The sequence below is a fragment of the Sarcophilus harrisii genome, chromosome 2 (genome assembly GCF_902635505.1).
Source record: "Sarcophilus harrisii chromosome 2, mSarHar1.11, whole genome shotgun sequence".
Taxonomy (NCBI): Eukaryota; Metazoa; Chordata; class Mammalia; order Dasyuromorphia; family Dasyuridae; genus Sarcophilus; species Sarcophilus harrisii.
In genome coordinates this window covers 392,065,030-392,078,773 of record NC_045427.1, presented here as the reverse complement: position 1 = coordinate 392,078,773, position 13,744 = coordinate 392,065,030, and the positions used below count along the sequence as shown (strand labels likewise).

The following is a 13,744-nucleotide window of genomic DNA, read 5'->3' as shown; positions in this document are numbered from 1 at the left end:
CATTTATTACTTTGAATTGAATAATGCTTAGTGATCATTCTTTTTCCAGATATTAAAAAGGCAGTTTAGTATCAATTCATGGTGTTGTTCCCAGCAATCACCTTCTGCCCTCCAAATAAAATAGAAATATATTATTGAATATTCAAAAACAAGTTTCAACTGTCTCATTCTACTCAGTAGCTGGACTTTAGTTTGACAAATAAAGCATAAACTGTTTGGATATTTATTCATGAAGTTCAATACACAAAACTTGCATTGCCCCAAATAATTTACTAAAATTTGGTTTAAAGCTGCTTTCCTGAGAGGACAAAAACAAACCAGGATGAAACAGAAAATGGCTTACTTGGCTTTCTCCCACTTCCTTTGAGAAATTATGTTATATCTAAAATAGGCAATCCTGGATCCAAAATCAGAAGATTTTTATTATATGATGAAGAACTCTGATAACAATCAACTGAAATTAAAAAAAAATCTGGCATTGTCTCATCACCAAGAGACAGCATGTGAAATTGAACTGAAGCTAGGAAGAGCTGAGTTTAAATTCTGAGACTGACACTGAGCTGTAGCACCCTGGACAAATCAGTGAATTTCTTAGTTTTCTGGGCAATTTTCTAAGACTCTAAGCCTCAGAGAAGATGCTGACTTGCATTGATAGAAGGAATTTTCTCAACTGGGAAATCACAGATTTAATTTCTCTCCCTTTCCTTACTTCTTATTCATATTGCATCAAATTCAGAGGAATAGACTGTAATCACTTCTTAAAAATTTCAATCTCTTCCTAGAAAAGCTTCCTAAAAATAATTTCAATTGTACTAGCCCTAATACAAAGAGAAAAATGTTTAGTCTTTAGTCTCTACCACGTGGTGTAATGTCTCTTTAAAAATCGTGGGCTGATTTAGTTTGTTTCAAAGCCTTAATTATACTTTTATGTTACAATTTCCTTATTTAAGTGTCTACTTTGTGTCAGTCACTCAGCATATGGGAATGCCCCCTACCTACCTCAAAGAGATGGATATTATTATCCTAATTGAGGAGGAGGAGGAGAATGCTGTGAGAATTATTAATACATAAATTAAAAAAATTAATCTGGAAAGTGCTTCAAAGTCCCTAGAGATGGGGTCTACCAAAACACAAAGTATTTAACATTATTATAAGTGCCCCCATGGAGTAGATAAGGGCTGTTATCATGGTTAGGAGAGGAGGAGGCTAACTGAGGCCTAGTGAGGAGGCAAAATGAGTTAATGGGCAGGCTGTTATTTGAAACTCAGAGGTCATCAGGCAGGTATGGAGAACGGATATCTCAAAGCCTATCTCTGGCTTTTTACAGTCAGGAATTTCAGTGCTTTTCTAGAGACACACATTTAGCACATTTTAGAAAAGAACATTTTCTTTTTTCCTTTTTTTTTAAACTTAAATTTTCATTTAAACTGTTATGTTTTAGGATATTGTTTTTTAATGTGGCAGTAGGGGTAAGGAAGATCAGAATATTAAAATCTGTTAAATTAATTTAAAGTAGTCATAAAAATTACTTGTGGGCTGACTAGTTATCCTGCTTTTTCCCCTTACTTTGTGACATGGCACTTTAAATTGCATCACTATTGTACATTTGCTACAGAGAACTATTTCTCTCTGTAACTAGTTGAGCTCAGAGATTATTCTCTCAGTTTTACAGATGAAGATCCTAAAACCTAGTGAGATAAAATGACTGGTCCAAAATCACAAAGCACAAGCAAAAATAAAACCAAGTTTTGAGACTGCCAAATTGACACTCTCTTCAAAGTTTTTATCAAAGGATAGCTTTGACACTGATTTCAAATCAACAAAATATAGGGAAAAGGGAAAGGACAGAATCAACACTTACATTTCTGCAGCGATCTCCTAAAATGCCAATGCAGGCTGGTACTTTCTCTGCAACTTTTAATTTTCCAAAATTACCAATGACTACTCTTATCTTATTATTAGTATATTTATCATAGGTGTCATTCTTAACAATTTTTTTTTTCTGTTCTGTTTCATTCCAGAAAGTGACAGGGATTAAAAGAAGTCTAAAACATAGTCCTGGCCCTAAAGCTCATAGTGGAGAGATAAGACTAAAATCTATGAAACTTAGAGCATGTTCTATAGTCAAGTGCAGAATAGTATAGTGCAGAAAATAAATGCAATAAGAGTTCAGAGAAGAGAATGAAAATAATAACATCTGAGATTTATAGATCATTTTTCAACCAAGCTCAATGGACTTTCACATATAATATCAATCATTTTAGCTTTTTATTTTTTTTGAAGGGTCCCATGATTTATTGCATGCATGGATGTTACCTTTTTATCTGATGAAGTAAATGGAACTTCTTGGGAAACTAACCTAGAGAAACAGGGTAGATAGAGTGCTGGACTTGGGGATGAGAAAGATCCAGGTTAACATTCTTCCTCAGATAATTACTAGCTGTAGGATGCTGGGCAAATAATTTAACTTCTCTTAATTTCAGTTTTTACATCTGTAAAGTGCAGACAGTATCTAAGACATTTTTCTCTCTTTTGTTGTGAAGATTGAATAAATTAATGCATTTAAAGAACCTCACAAATTTATAAAGCAGCCAAGAATTATAATGCATCTTTCATTATTACTTAACAATTTCACAATTCCACTTTAGTTCATACTCACACATATGTACTCATTCTTTTTCTTCATCAAACACAGACTGTCAGAGAGATCCCACATTTCATTCCCACCATTTCTATTTCCTTTCACACATACAGCATCTTTTGCTTTGACACAGACTTTCACACTTACATACACACAGATTCGCTCACATACACACACTCCCATGGACTTTCCTCTCTATGTAATCTATCTTGCTGTGCACATAACTCCATTAGTTCATTTCTCACATCCCCATGGGCTGGCACTTATGTTCCATTGGGGAGTAGGGACAGGGAATGTTTTGGCTCCTGCAATGAAATTCTGAAAGGGGTAAAATGCTCACACACAGAGCCCAAAGAGAAAATTGCCTCTCTTGTATTATTTGAGGTTGTAGTAGACTTTTCAGGTAGATTTTGTAAATATTTGAACTGCCTTTTCTTCTTTAATTTTAATATCATAGATTTTAAACATGATTCTGGATTCTTTTGGATTTTAATTTCCCTTGTCTAAGATCTTGCAAGTTGTTCTCTCCTTCCTGTTTACTTTTTTTATTTTGATACAGTATTTCTTGTCTTTAAATATTAGTGTTAAAGGATCTTAGAACTGGGAGAAACTCCTCTTGGATAGTGATTGTTTCATAGTCTTTTCACCCCAGCATCATGCATGATGCCTGATACATAGGTATTTGATCAATGATTACTTAATAAATAATTGATTAAGAACATAAAATGGTAGAGCTGGAAGGGACCTTACTTAAAACATGGAATGTTAAAAACAGAATTTATCCAGAACTATATTCATTATAGAGTTGAAGAAATTGACACCAAAAGATGTGACATGACTTGATTTTTTTTAAGTCAATAGTTAATAGGTAGAAATCAGGATTCAAACTCTTAAGTCCCTTGCTCTTTTTACCATATTTCTTTTCCTTTTTTTCCCTTTTCTTTTCTTTTCTTTTTTTTTTTTTTTTTTTTTTTTTTTTTTTTTTTTTTTTTTTTTTTTTTTTTTTTTTTTTTTTTTTTTTTTTTTTTTTTTTTTTTTTTGCTGAGGCAAATGGGATTAAGTGACTTGCCCAGGGTCACACAGCTAGAATGTATTAAGTGTGTGAGGCTAGATTTGAATTCAGGTTCTTCTGACTTCAGGGCTGGTGGTCTATCCATTGCACCAACTCGCTGCCCCTTTTCACCATATTTCTAATGCAAATAGGATGTTTTTCCATACATAAATAACGATATTTTTCAGCTATTTCTTTTGAACCTTCCCTGCTGGTTGTCAGGATTTGGATCATTTTAAAGCCACACACGCAAACTCCACCTCTTCTGATTTATCTAGTTATACATTATCATTCATGAGTTTGAAGTTGATTCATAAGTAAGGAAGAGCAATAAAAACTCCATCTTTTTTGTGGAGGCGGCCTTTTTAGTTCTGTGTGATTTTGATAACTTGTATCTCATATAGATACTATTCCAATATAGTAACCTTTATCTGAAATAGCTGTCTTATAGAGAGGGAATGCTAGTGGTAAATACTGTAAAGAAAATGAGAAGTGACAACTGGCATTATTATAGTAAGTGAGGAGACAACAAACTATAAAAGAACTAAGAAAAAGTACAACTGTAAAGGATCCTTCAGTATAGGGGAAATTGTTCCACATACTTCCATATTAAAGGCATCACTACTGACATCTAGGTAGCACAATGGGTAGAGTCCTGAGTAAGGAAGGGTTAACTTCAAATCTAACATGAGACACTTATTAGCTACAGTAGGATTTACTAGCTTTTGGGACTTAACCTCTGTTTTTCTATAACCTCTGTTTTTGTTTGTAAGGTGGGAATAATGGCAACACTTCCCTTGTATGATTGTTGTGAGCATCAAATGAGATAGCATTTGTAAAAGTGCTTAACAGTGTCTGGCACATATTAGGCACTATCGAATATAGTGCCTTTCACTAACCATACTATTACAACTAAGGGCATCAGCGTCATCATCAATATCATTTTCACTATCACAATCACTTAGTGCTGAAAGGAACCTCAATGGTTATCTAGTTGGTTGGAATTAGATGGTGGCCTTTTGAATCCCAGCCCAATTGAAGAACAGTCTATATATAGTGTATAGATTCAACTTATTAAATGAAGAACCATGAGGTAACATTATTGTAGCTGTTTTTTTAAAGAACAGCATAACATCAGCTTTAGGACCATTAATAATATCTGCAGTTATATAAATGAAGATAAAGATAATAAAAGTTTTCTACTTCACGCTTTAATCTGATTGCTTGCATGCGTCAAGACAAACTTTTCTCACACTGAAGACACCATTGCACAACTGAATAATGATCCTCTAGTCCTTTACTACCAACCATCCTCTTAAGTTCCCAGGATTTCTGACTAGGTAAAAGGCAGGTGAAGTGCTCTATCATTTGCCTTTTTCCATTGTTGCTCAGGATTATGCCAGAGCCACTACTTAACCTATAGTTAGCCATTTTTAAGTAGTGGTTCATGCTTGTGTTCTGAAGCTAGTCTGAGTTCCAGTCCAATGTTTTGCACAGCTTCTTTTCTGTGTTTTTAATGGGCTCCATTCAGCTCTTCAACAGCAGTTCCTAGGGAGACATGGTAGAGCTCAGCTCAGAACTAAGTGATACTTTCAAGCAAGTGATCTTAAAAAGGTTAGCTTGTTCTGGGTAATTCACAACAGGCTGGGTTGGCTTTTCAAGCCAGGGAGGTGGCATTGCCCACCATGTATGAAAACAAAGATAATGACGATATAGCTAAAAGTCAGTGCTTTTATAAATATTGTCTTTTATATGGGTTAAAATCAAGATTATATTTAAAAACTGACAGGTTAATTACATGTTTTAAAGCTTTGTTTCCCATGAGTTGATAACTAATGCTGATAAATAAGGACTCTACTTAGTGCAAAGTCAATTTCCTTTCCAATGTTTCCCTTCAGCTGATTACGCCTCATGCCATCAGAGTGCAGACCCCTCCACGACACATCCCTGGTGTTGTAGAAGTCACATTGTCTTACAAATCCAAACAGTTCTGCAAAGGAACACCAGGAAGATTCATCTACACAGGTAAGAAGTGCAGAAAACTTTATTTGTCCATTAGATATGAAATTATGAATTCTTGTGCATATTTGCATGCTCTCTTCCCAACCTCCTAATACTATGAGGATGTTATTTGTCTCCTAATGTCATCATGTGCATTTTTGATAGTGAGATTGTTATTGAAGAATTTATTTGAGTATCCATGAGATACATATGGGTCAGTAGAAACAGCTGGATGCCTTCATAATGTGGCAACATAGGAAATAAAATAAAGAGAACTACTTCTAAGAAGTAAAAAGGGAAAGTGCAACTCAAGTCTGGCTACTAAACCAGCTGTTTTTGTTTTAAACCAGCTCCTATCCTCATTAGAACATTTTTGACTGTGATTGGTGGCCTCAAATTTTAAGACTGGTGGGTGCGACTCCAATCCCCACCAATCTGCCCTTGGGTCTCTTGGACTGTGGCACTCCTGGGAATTGTCTGAGCATATGGAGTGGCCTCCTGTTGAGATGCTGATTATTGGAATTGCTGGGTGAATCCTTTGTGACAGACTGAATAATTTAACCAGGAGAATAACATTAGACAGAGAGGACCATAGCTCTGCTAGGCGTATTCCAAGTGCTAATGGCATGGACCCAGAGCTCTAGATTACTAGGGATAATTGTTGTAGCATTTCCTGAAATGGCTAAAATATTTGGTTATTCCTTCAATAAAGGAACACAAGGCCCAATTAAGTAGAAATAGGGACTGTGTGCACACAAAGAAATTCCAAGGCAGTCAGTGGATGACTCCATTAACATATTTTAATTATAGCCATACAATTAAGCAAATAAATTTTATTTTGACTGTGACACTTTATCTCACAGCATCTTTTCTTTCTTGCTATTTAATATTAAACTGCGAAGGAAATCAGCCATGTTTCTTAAAGCAAAACACTTTTTCTTTCTCTCTTAAAAAAATAAAAACAATTAATGCATCCTGACCCTTAGAAATGCCTCCCAGCCCTTTAAACAAAATGCAGGTTTGGTGCCCGCCTGACGATTAGTTTTAGTTAATTGAAAATTATAGGATTGACCCAAGAGGAAAATTTTGTTTGCACTCCAATCACTTTTACAAATTAAGGAAAATTACCACAATTTTGTTTAGCTAAGGTTTCACACTGAGTTCAAGAAATTAGCTCAGCCATCCCAACGAAGTCAGCACTTTGTTAGTGAGCACTTGAAAAATAATAGTCTATCTGGAGTTTTGTGGTGTATACAAACGGGGCATAGAAAAAGCTATGATACTTTATAGAAGTAGGCCAAGTGTTTTTAATTAGGCTCATTGGTTCAGTGTAAGTTTTGAAGAACAATCAAACTAGCAGATTAGCTGTTTCTTTTAAAGCTAGGATTTCTTGCCATTCATTTTTCCCATGAGAACTTCCACATAGCACAATTTTTTTTTTACAAGCCTCATTATGGGCCTACAGGAAATGGACCAATTGGAACTTCTGATACTGTAACATTCCTCAGCATCATTCCAATAGATGGGAGTTTTTCACAATGTTCTTCAGTGAACTCAGTGTTCTGGAACATATTACAAAACCACAGAGGCCAAATGTTTTCTCAGAGGAGCTTGGACTCTGTTTTTGGCCGAAAACATTTAGGCCTCACTTGCTGCCTATTTACCCTGCTATTAAGAACAAGAAAAAGAGAAGGGGGGAAGGGGGGAGTGGAAGAGAAGAAAACCCTGGTGTTGTGGGCGGTACAAGTCAGCCAAGCATGGTTTCCTCTCTAGTGAAAATGTCCCTGCCCATTAATGGCACCATTTTGTGGTCAGGTCTCATTTAGTTGAAATTATTTTTAATCAGTGTTCAACAAAATATCCCCCCTACCCCCCAAGCCACCTGGCTGCAAACTTAAAACACACACACTCACAACTGTTAAATACTTAAGTTCTCAGAAAAAAAATACCTAGTGACTTTTTTTTTGTTTTGTTTCTTAGCCATTAAAATATCTCCATAAATTGAAGAAATTGAATCTTGAGTACATAATCTCATCCAAAATTAAGGTAAAATATATAGAGAGAAATGCAAGTTTAGTTATTTTAGGAAAAATACATCTGTGATATAGGAATATATATGTATATATATGCGTGTGTATATATTTATATATATATATGTATGTTTTCATGATATAGGGAAGTCAGATATCCTATATTTTTTATAAATTCAATAAGGGAGCTGAACTACATTCCAGCTCTAAATTCTATTGAAATGCTATGATAATTTTCTTTTTAGTTGTGAGATCTCAAAATATATATGAATAAAAAAAATAACCTTAGATTTTCAAAAAATTTCGAAAGAGAAGTTTCCTTCTCTTTTGTAATATTGTCATGATGTAGTTTGCATCTCTTTGTGTCTATGAATATTGTTGCCTATTAATAATAAATGTGGCAAAATATAATCTATGCTAATTGGATGGATGCATGAGGGTCTCTTTGAATATCACTATTAAAAGGCTCCATTATAGAGAAATTGCCTAGTGATTAGTGCTACTGATCCATACATTTGACTCACTTTATTTCTCCACATATTAGAGAAGGTATGTAGAGGGACCCTAAAATGTGTCCCTTTTTTGTATCCAATAAACTGCTTAGGTGATTTAAAATATGAAACCTTCCTCCTTTCTCGCAAACAAATGTTCATATTTCATTTTCTTTAACATCTTTAACATTTCAAAGTGAAAGGTTAGTTTTCCAGGTCTGGTGAGCTCACTCCTGTGCTGCTCAATTGAATGCTGCTGAGAGAGGGAGGCAGAAGAAGAAGGTATGAGAATAAGAGAAAAGAGAGAGAAAAAGGACAGAATATGAAAGAAAGATAAGAAAATATGAATAAGAATAAACTGAAAATACCAATCAAAACAAACTTTGATATTTTTATGTGAGGAGATAATGAGGAAAGAGAGAAGAACAGAATGCCGGAACATAGTACATTGAGGAATACATTCTTTTTGGAAGATTCATTTTTGATAACAATAATAATAGTAAAGAATCAGATTTAAAATAATCATAGTCATTGATTTTTGTCTGGATTTGTGATTTCACCCGTAGGAAAACTCAATGTGGAAACTCATGTAATTGATAGCTCATCAATAATTTAAAACATTGGAGATGTTTATGGCAATAGAAAAATTAAAAGACTTGTTATGTAGCTAGTATGACTACAAAATTTGAACTCAAGTCTTCCAAAAATGGCCTACTCTCTACTATATAGTTGGCTACTGCTTCTTATTCTTTTTCTTCTTGTTCTTGAAATCGTTCTGATTTTCCTCTTCTTACTCTACTCTTCTTCTCTTCCTTATTTTCATTTTCCTACTTCTCACCATCCTTTTCTCTTGCTCTCTTTTTTCTTCCTTCTCCCCTTTCTCTTTCTTTCTTCTTCCTTCTCCTTCTTCTCCTCTTTGTTTTTCTGTTATTTTCCCTCTCATTAATCATACCATTATTGCTATGACAGAATTACAATAATGCATAATTTGACAAAAGCAACAATAACAAGACATTCTTTTCTTGCTTTCATTGAACCTAAGGAGGTTAAGCTTAAATCATAACACTTTTATTTATCCTGAGGAAGCAGTTTATTACTTGCATTACAATCCATAAAAAAATATACAAGAAGAATAGGATAGTGAATTGTGGCAGGCCAGTTCCTATCTGGATCTAATCAAATAGATGAGAATGAGATAAAATGCAACCTCTAATGTTACTAGTAATAATCCTAGATGTATTGATTTATGCAAATTCTATAAGTAAATGGTAGAACATATCACAGAGGTGACAAAAATCTAGTTCCTACCAAATACTTAAAAAGGCACTACAGAGTGGCCAAAATTCTACATCTGAATCTTTCTTACTCATAAGTTAACATGACGATTTCCCATACTATAAATATAAACTGCAAATTATCCTTGAGAATTAAGAAAATAAAGTGGTAAATTAACTGAAACTAGAGCATTTTCGTAGACAAATGGAATTCTACATATAATTAACCCATACAAATTTAACAAAATATTTTTAGTGGATGCTGCCATAGCAGATAGTCATAATCTCCAAACTACATGGAATGGAAAACTTTCAAAATATGGAGGCCTAGTATGCACAAAACAAAACAAACAAACAAAAAAACCCCACCAAGAATCAGGTATAGGCATATATCATCATCCCTGTATTGCTTTATGAGCATAATAACAAAGATACTTTAATTGAACCAAAAAGAGATTATGTTCTTTTTTCATTTATGAAAAGAAGTCATTTTGTCCACCGTGCAATATTCCTGAGGTATCAAACTCATGACTTGCAAAACTCCCAAGTGCTATGGAACCAGATTAAAATATAATTGGGAAATGTATAACAATATAAATAAAAATACAATATAACACAGATAATGTTAATTTGTGGTTTTCTATATCAGTAAGTAGTATGGTTCACAGAACATTAGCTATCAATAGATAATGGTGAGATAGTTTGTCCTAGGACTGTTTCTTTCCTAACTCCATTGAAGAGAGGAGGAGAGAGAGACAAACAGAAACAGACAAAGTGAGAGAAAGACTGAGAGAGAAACAGAGAGAAACACAGAGATAGAAATAGAGAGGTAGAGAGACTAAAAGAGAGTGCAAAAAGACAATAAGATACTGTTGCTTTAACCACTACTGCTAATACCATTTCTATCTGAATTTCAATGGACACAAAGATAAGAACAAAATAATATTTAACACAAAAGACAGAGTAGAGTTGATGCAAATAGACTCAGATGTTTTGGAGGAAGTGAAAAACAAAACATTTAAAAAGAGATAGATAATCTTTCCTAAGGCAGGACAACCTGTGAAGAGTCTCCTGTGCAATCCTTTGCTCTTTTGAATGCATATCCCTGCCATTTGATCCTGAGTAAAAGGAAATCCTGAGTCAGGCTGAATCCCATTTTCCCTTTAGCTGCTTGGTGCTCTCAGTTCACATGTATTTTTGGTCAGAGGGGAACAGGATAAAACTCTTAACCAAACAACCAAAAAGCTAGTAGGAGTTCCTCTAGATCTGACTCTACCCTGCCTGGCATATTCTTATGTAAATATGGGTTCGAACTAATGATGTTTTTGTGTTTTTAATGACTTTTAGAAAGTGTTGAGGGGGGAAAGGGGTAAAAAAAACAATAACTTTCCAGTCAGAATTATTTTCAAAGCTTTCTTTCTAATCTCATGTCTAGTCAATCAGTCTTAAGATCATTAGGAGGTGGTTTTAAATCTTTCTCAAGTCTCCACCACCCATCAAGAGGCCTTCACAATACTCTTTTTGTTCTCATAGCCCATGTTCCATCAATTGTGACATCTTTTGGTAACTTGGTTCCTTGTAAGTGTTGAAATCTCTCCTGCCAAGCTCTGACGAAGGAACTCTGGAAGCCCAGTGGGCTTTTAGCTGTCCTCAATCAATTAATACAGAAATAGTATCCTCACTAAGAGATAATCAACTGTAAATGTAGGCACTAATTTCAATCCAGCCTAAGTCTGGAAGGGATCATCCTTTTTCTGGAAGGAAAATAAGTGCAAAAATTGTAGCTAGTCAATTTCTTAAATCTGCTTAGTAATACTTTTCCAACTCAGAGACTCATAGGCTCATAACTTTATAGCTAGATCAGATTCAATGAACTCTTGAGTCTCTTCTATTGGAAGATTCCTATAGTTCTGCATTCTTTCAATACACAGTTTTCTCCAAATAGACTTTGGTAGATTCCTACCTCCATATCTTTGCTTAGACCAAGCCTCTTTTATCTACCTATTGAATTTTACTTACTCTTAAAAACTCAGTTTAAATTCTTTTTTTCTCCACATTCTTTTGTATCCCAGGGCATCTTCCTTCTTTGACTGGTGATAAGATATGTTGCCTAGATGATCCAGTCATCAGTTATTTTTTTTTAACTTATATTTTTTCATTTGTCTAGGTCAACTTTTCAATCAGATTGAAAGCTTCTTGAGGGAAGATATATCCTTCTTAAATCTTTTTGTATCTATCCCTTTCACTACTTAACACAGAACTATGAACACTGCAAACATTCAGAAATTTTTGATTATACACATTCATTGAATTATATATATGGTATGTGTGTGTGTGAGAAAGAGAAAGTGTATAATTATAGGAAATGCAAATGGATTTCCCTTTTTGGGAGTATAAAAATTTTTCATTTTCTGTTTAATGTTCACTGAACAAAACAGTTAAAGCCTCTGTTAAAAGGGAAGGGAGGAGGGAAGAAGGTAAGAAATTATTTTGAAAATGCCAAGAATTTGCTATTAGATACCAATAATTTTCACATTTTATGAAGTCAACTTTTCTAAGTCAGTGTGGCAAAGTGATTTCGAGAAAGTCTGAATTCTATTCCTGGTTCCTAATCCTAATTCTCTTTGTTACTTTGGAAAACTCATTCAACCACTCTATGCCTCAGTGTCCTTATCTGTAAAATTCAAGTGAATAATAATACCTACCCTGTCTACTTCATAAGGGTTTTATAATGATGAAATGAGATTTAAACCACAAAGGATAAATATTTATAAGACCTTAATTAAGCACAGTAGTGGGCAGAGTGTTTTTGCTAAACTCATTTATTGAGACCCAAATTCTAGATCATGAAAATACTTTGCAAAGGAAGAAGTGTTTTGCTAAAGTAATATATTATCATTAAGGTATCCCATCAATTAAATTGGGGAGATTTGACTCAGGATAGGGTAGAGCAAGAATCTGTTTTTTTTCACATCAGATTTTCACTTCAGATTCAGAAGACTGTCTAATGAACACTTACCTAACAGTTCTGCCTTTGCTGTGTCCTAATTGGAAAAGACCCAACAAGAAAGAAAAATTAACAGCCTGCTCTTGTCCACATGTTTTGAGTATTACTCCAAATGAGCCATTTATACCAAGAGAGAGTGAGAATTCAAGGCAGAAATTCTCCCCTTCCATGTGATAGAAGGAGATGGGGAGGAGGGAAGATAGCATGCTTCTGCTCTGTGCACAGAGGGAAGGCTTTGACAAAATTTGATCATGTCTGATATATGCTAATGTGATCACTGAACCCTGGTCCTCTGGCATTTGTAAAGTTAAACATTGTCAGCACGATAATACAGAACAAAAATAATCACTAAAAGTATACAATGTACCTGTATGACATCTGTAAAACGGAAGCAATTACAGCACAGAGGAAAGCCAGCTCTGAAGGCAACATATTATTTTGCATATTTTATGTACACACTTTCCGAGAAATATGACCTTTATTTTCTAGTTGGAGTGGAGTGTAATCAGGATTTGAGCAGCTAGTGTAACAAGATCATTAAAAGGAATATTTTCCCTGACATTAGGGGTCTAAATGGGCACTAACCTTCCTTCACAGCCTTAGCTTTTTCCTGTCTGCCCAGACTTAATAAGTGATAAGACCAGAAGAGAAATAAATCATGGAAATCCCTGTCCAAAGAAAACATATTGACTACAGCCAAGCAAATAACAGACTATAACCAATGGTCCCATTCATCATTCATATAATAGGGATATAAAGTATTTCCTACCTATGAAACCATAGAGAGGGTAAAGGCAGATAAGCTCTCCCAATCTAAGGCATGTGATTTGGTTATTAAGAGACATGAACTAAATGTCACATGGCTTTAATCTTTAAGATGTGTTGCTGTTTCTAAACTATAAATTTCTACTAAAGGATTACAAAGCTATTAACAATAAAGGATTGGGACTGAGCTTTATAAGTATTCTTGCTTGTGTAATGCAATCCTATAAACTCTTGAAACTCTAATCTATTTAGTATGATAGGACATGATTTGCTCTTCAAAGCCAATAAACAATTTGGGGATTTTCTTGTTTCATAACTGGCACCATGATAAATTAACTACTCAGTTTCTCTGAATATAGCTTAAAATTGTCCTTTTTCCTGGGGGAAAACAAAGAAATCAAATGTCTTTTTCACTGGTTTGGGGATTTATTTCAAGTTTAGGAATTCTGGATTATCTTCCGGTTAGCTTGTCAGCTTTTCAATA

General features: G+C 34.4%; 1 protein-coding gene across 2 annotated transcripts in view; it reads left to right on the top strand.

The window, feature by feature from the left end:
• The window catches only part of EBF1 (EBF transcription factor 1), a 447,106-nt gene that overhangs the window by 347,197 nt on the left and 86,165 nt on the right, over window positions 1-13,744 (top strand). For both annotated transcript variants that reach the window (XM_031953604.1, XM_031953605.1), the window contains exon 10: window positions 5,591-5,717. In XM_031953604.1, the coding sequence (XP_031809464.1) occupies window positions 5,591-5,717 (127 nt within the window). The remainder of the gene's footprint in view (window positions 1-5,590; window positions 5,718-13,744) is intronic.